Source organism: Eurytemora carolleeae, unplaced genomic scaffold, assembly GCF_000591075.1.
Source record: "Eurytemora carolleeae unplaced genomic scaffold, Eaff_2.0 scaffold31, whole genome shotgun sequence".
Classification (NCBI taxonomy): domain Eukaryota; kingdom Metazoa; phylum Arthropoda; class Copepoda; order Calanoida; family Temoridae; genus Eurytemora; species Eurytemora carolleeae.
The window spans coordinates 401,448-407,498 of NW_019396511.1; the positions used below are offsets into that span (position 1 = coordinate 401,448).

Genomic DNA, 6,051 nt, shown 5'->3' on the forward strand with positions numbered 1-6,051 from the left:
AAATCTTATGTTTCATGTTTAAAAATTTAAAAGTTGTAAAACTTAACCCCTGAATGGGTATTATGTTCAACGAGTGGCCGTGAGATGGTACTCTAAAAACCTATCGCAAAAACGTAGCATGTCGTGCTGGGTCAACTTCGGGCCTATGTAGCCCACCCTGTGAAAGGAGATAAGCAGTCTGTGTTGTCTGTGGGTATACCCTTGTAAATCGGACAAATGGAAAATAACTGGTAATTTCTGACTCCTAGATAAACATTTTGCATAAGAATTTGATAGGCTGTTGATCAAAGGAATCGACTAAAGAAACTTCTCAGAAAAAAACTTTATTTATCTCATGAAAATACCTATAGTGTTCTGAAAACGTATCCACCCCCAAAGTAGGAGTTTTGAACGTCGAATTTGCAATCAAACTCAGAATTTACAGATCTTTAAAAAGTTTAATATGTCTCAAATGAATCTGAAAGAAGTTTTCCACGACACTGCATACTCAGCTCTACTACCTTACATAGCCGGTCACTCCCTTTAAGCATTAAAAATATATACAATAAGACAATTATTTCGGGAGGAAAACAAAAACTCCATGTGACAAGTGTCATCTCTGTGTGAGTAACCAAACAATTAAAAGAAAGCTAGCTTGCCTGGAAAATATTTTTACTTTATTAAAAACCAGTCGACTTGGAATTTATGAGCCAAGATAAGTTTTAGGCCAATCGCTCAAGGGGTTCATAACTTAAGTTCGGATTTCTAAACACAGATCACTACATCATATACAATATACATATTAGATTGCAAGATCTTAACTTTCAGACGAAAAGAGAATATCTCAATCATTCTATTTCAAAGTGTTGCCCACAAAAAAATGACTACTTGAAACACACTAAATAATAAATATAACTTGAATTTAACGAAAGACTCGTCTTTTATAGCATTAATATTCATATCAGACCACTTGTATCACCAAGCCTTTCGGTGCCTCTTTTTCCTTTTTATTTGCATATTATTCATACATAATTACACCTAATTGTACATTTTACTAATATCAAGGGTACAGCAATCTATATAAAATAATGCAATTACATTTAATATAAATAAATAAGAAAAAATGTATAAAAGTTAAAATAATATTTCATCTATGATATTTCTGTCTTATTTTAACTTTTAAAAGACAACATACTTGGAAATGTAACTTTTTAAAATACGAAGTTGTGCAGTTATGATTAGAAATGCTGGAAATCTAAAACTGTAAGATACAAAGCAGATTGAAAATCTAAAAAGTTGGGTAACTTGGGATAGGAATGCTAGAATTCTATTCCTAGCTCACGACTTCTGGGCCTCTCTCCTAACATTAAACAATTAACGTCTATGGGATAGTTGGTTCAAACAACAGTGCTCGGCCTCCATGCCGTAGTAGCTGCGCTGGGTCCCAGCTAGTTCTTGCTGAGGCACTAAGACCAGAAATTACCATGTATAATGATGTACATCAGTGTTATGGGCAGGGGGTCCAGAAATAACCCTATTTTCTTCTACGTTGAGTGATATAATAGCTTATTAGACTATTAGCTATGAATCCAGTAAGTATAGTGCATGCATGCATAGGAGCTATGAGAATACCAATCTCCCGGAATATGCCCAGCCTGGAGGGGAAGTAGTATAGGAGTAACACTAGTATAGCCTACAATATTAAGAAATATAATTGATATTGCTTCTAATGACTTCCGTCCTTTCCTACAGTGGTAACCAGAAAACAATGGAGTATGAAGACAACATTATAACAATACTTACATGTATTTTATGTTTTTACAAAACAAATACTAATTTTACTTGACATTTATGAAATAATTTAGTGAAATGGGTCTGTTTACACTGCACAGTACACAATTGCTGTGTCTCGTGCTCATTGAACTTTTAAAGGTTTAACTTGATTCCTATTTCAGAGTTTTCTAGTTATCACTGTATTAGACAGTATTGTGGGTTCCTCTACCCCATAATACTGAGGAATAGGAAAGAGTGAGAGTAAAAACTATCCTAAAAAAGAAAGACAATAAATTGTTTACAATGGGATATAAATCATTTTAAAGGACTGGGTTGGGAAAACTGTGGGTAGTGGTTAGCATTTACAATTATAAAAATATATAAGCAGAAAACGCCAGCTTATTGGCTGAGGAGCTAAAGTAGGCAAGACAAATTTTTTCAAACAGCTATTTTCTCTATTTGTAAAACATTTAAGGTTTTATGGCTTTTAGGTGTTTCCACAAATTAAATCAAATTAAACCAGACTTCTAGGGCCTAGGGCTGTCGATCCTACTTCTAGTCTTCCACAAATTAATCTGCTCAGTCCATCATAATAAAAGGTTGGTTTTATGAAATTATGCAAACATTGACCCCTAACTTATCTCGTATTCTAACAGATAAAATTAAACATTGCCAACGAAATGTGAGCCCTACAAGACGTTAGGTAAGGGATGATTGTATGTTCTTCAACCCCTTCTATAAAAACTTCGTTCAGATAGTTCATCCGAGTTCAGTTCCTGGTTCAGAACGCACTTATTGAACTTGGTTTACACAATCTTTTGTTTAAGTCAACATTTTACATAATGTAACAAAAACAAACTTTTAGAGTATACAATTTTGAAATAGATTGAACTAATCAGATTTTGGCGGAGCCCCCTGCAAGCAAGATCACCCTAAATGGTAAAAAAACTATCCTCATCTTCAACTAAGTATTTGCTTACACATTTTGTACTCCCTTCCTTAAAAATTGCTAATTGAGTGTGAATTTAAAGTGAATTTAAAGTGAATTTTAAGAACCTGTGCACTGAGAACTAGAGTAACTGGTACGTTAGATAGAGCAAGGAGAACCCGGCTTTGGTTTCCATCAACCCTAAAATGAAAAATCGCGTGGCGTAAAAGCAAACAGCAAATGGCGAATATTCTACAAAAATTAGATTATTCTTCAGTCATCCAACTTTTGCTGCCAAAACAGATTTTTTTATTTCTTAATTTAGATTATATATTACTTAAATATTGACTTGCTTGTGTAAGAACATTCCATATTGGGTTGGTAAGGTACAAAGAAATCTCATATAAAAAGCATTAAAAGTAATGAAAAAAAAACTTTCATTGCGATGTTTAATTTTTCAGTTTTTCGACAGAGATTGAACTTGGGCAACAAAACTGATATTTTATATAAAATTGAATAATATTTTGTTTTGATACCTCCATTTATACTTATAAAGAAGGCTCCAGAAGAGAGGAGTGTGAAATAGAAATAGATGCGTGAAGCTGAATACATGAGGATAGAAACTGGGTAGAATCTGACCTAAAATTTAAATATTTTCATGAAACTTTAAAGTACTTTCAAGCAAATAGATTATAGTACAATAGATGGCAACGTAGAATTTGTACACTCTCAGTACAGTTGTATTCTAACGTCACAAGTGTCAACTCAGTTTTTGTGTTTGACAAAATCATCAATAATAGTGATAATTTTAGAATAAAGTGCGTATCTTACAGTAAGATAAGTGCAATTTTATGTGTTCTTTAGTTTCTGTTTTTACACTTTTATATTAATCTTGGAAAACATGTCAACTAATGTGAGAAAATTTCGTTTTCCTTGTTATATTTGACACTTGTGACGTTGTGTATAATTGGTTAATTTCTCTGTTGCCACCTATTGTACTTGATAATCTATTTGCTTTCAAGTAATTATCCATTTAAAGAGGGGCATGTCCCGGCTTTTAAAACTTTAACTGATTACAAATTTCAATAAAACTTTTCCATTTTACAACAGTCATAATCACAAAAACTCGGAATTTATTGACAATTATTTAGACAACTTTACAATCTTTGCAATTGTTCACGGCATTCATGCGTCAATCTGATTTTACAAAGACGACTGTGGAAACGATAATCACAAAATAGTCCTAGTCCTGCCATTTCAAAATGTGGTCTGCCTTTCCTGTGCTTTCAAAATCAAAGGAGGTATGAATGATTTCATAAGAAAATAGAAAATGTTCGTTTTTCAATAAAATGAAATCTTACCAAAATTCTTCATATCTCTGGTAATTTTGAATGCACAAAAAAGGCAGACCACATTTTGGAAATGGCAATTTTGTGATTATCGTTTCATCGATCGTATTTGTAATAAAACTAAACTAGAGCATAAATACCATGAACTATTGCAAAGATTGTAAAGTCGTCTTAATAATTATCAATAAATTCCATGTCTTTGTGATTAGGACTGTACAATTGCGTGTACTTTAAAATCATGTCTACAGTCCCTTAAGTATTACAATTCTATTACCGTGGAACCTGTACATCTGTGGAACAGGAAGCTATGTACACAGACCTATTTCAAGCTACTGATAAACTGTTTTATCATCAAATACAGATGAGAAAGCTAAAATGCCGTCTTCTAATTCACAGTTTTAAAGGTTCCACTATAAATAAAAAACTAACATACCTCCGACAAGAATTCCCCAGGGAAAAATAATTCCTATATGCCCGGACAGTATTGGTCCCACGTGCCACGGACCAAACCCAACCGAAATGGCGGCACCCATGTAAAGATAATAGAACGGAGAAAAATCCGCCAACTCCATCATTTTAGTGCGCGTTGGCAGACTGTACACTTCTCGCAATAATGACGAATGTCGTCGAGCTGAAAAAATAAATACATTATGATTTGATTATTGCAAATTAAAAACATTCTCACCTAAATATAGAGGCAGCATCGACACCAGTATTGACACAAACCATACAAATTGTAAAATGGATAAAACATCGCTCATAAGAATCATCCGAGCATATAAACTGTATTCGTCAGGTATTTGATCGAAGTTTGTCTGGAACTGCATGTTAAGAGTTTTCTTATTTCCAATATAGTCCTCCACGATAACTTGAAGGGTTTGTTTAGTTGAAGTAAGGTCTCCAGGGTTCCAGGGTAATGTATAAAGGTCTGGAACCGAATTATGCTTACTGCATGTTTCCCACCTACCACTATTGATTTTAACTTGAACATGTCTAACACCAAACGGACTGAATGCAAGAATACGAATTTCTTTGGATTCCCGGATTTTCTGAACTGCTTCTACAGCTGGCGCCATAAATTTGGATTGTTTGGGATTAGTAACCAGAACAACAGGCCACTCTTTAGCAATATTATCACTGAAAAAAAAACATTTAAAAATATAAGGTTATTATGTATGCCTTTAAGGAAACAGCTCAAGAATATGGGAAAAAAATGTCAAAATATGTAAAAAAAAGGTAATTTCAAGTTTGTTTCCAGAGACATTAAGAACTCCCAAAAAGGGAATAGTTTAATAAGAAGTAAACGATGTATAAATTAACCTAAAAGTAAGAATTCCATTATCAATTGCAAGAACTCTGTATTTCCTGTTCTCTTTCCAATCTCCTAACTCAAGTTCAGGTGTACCACTTCTAAAACACGGACAAAATATTAATGTGTAATATTTGGACGACATTTCACCAATCTTATTACATGAAGGACAACGCTTTACCATAGGCCGAATTTAAGGAATTTGAGCCGCGGCTCAAATATGGTTGGTTCCACTTAAAATTGTATTCAATGTTTCAAGATTTAAGCAGGCTCTGAATTAAAACCAGTTCTTGGCGGATTTGAGACGCGGTTCAAATTCATTAAATTCGGACTCAGTAGATTGAAAATCAACTAAATAAGTATCCTTGTATCCTTCCCAATTGTTGTGGTTCAACTTATTCAAGTTCATTGGACAATTTATTGTAAGAACTTGAGTCTAAAAGTCGTTCTTACTCAACAGTTTTATGGGTTCTTTCAGAGACAGTTTTCAAACAAAAATTTATATTGAAAAATAATAGATTTTGCACGAAAACAAATTTGCCGTAAAACTTTAAAATATTTTTGTGTAGTTTTTGTATAAATAATAAATTTGGATAAAAAACTTTAGCGCAGAATTTCTTTTGGAATGTATTTGCGGCTCAAAACTACAAATTAAGTTAGCTTAAAAATAATAGTTTTTTTTGGAAAGGCGGGTTGAAATGCGGGGGGGGGGG

General features: G+C 33.4%; 1 protein-coding gene across 1 annotated transcript in view; it reads right to left on the reverse strand.

Moving 5' to 3' along the window:
* Nucleotides 1–1,123: 1,123 nt before the first annotated feature.
* LOC111704657 (transmembrane protein 62) overlaps nucleotides 1,124–6,051 on the reverse strand; it is a gene marked incomplete in the record, with an annotated part of 21,487 nt that continues 16,559 nt past the window's right edge. The window contains 6 exon segments of the mRNA XM_023476957.1: nucleotides 1,124–1,672; nucleotides 2,809–2,881; nucleotides 3,217–3,319; nucleotides 4,463–4,660; nucleotides 4,715–5,166; nucleotides 5,350–5,439. Of these exon segments, the coding sequence (XP_023332725.1) occupies nucleotides 1,514–1,672; nucleotides 2,809–2,881; nucleotides 3,217–3,319; nucleotides 4,463–4,660; nucleotides 4,715–5,166; nucleotides 5,350–5,439 (1,075 nt within the window).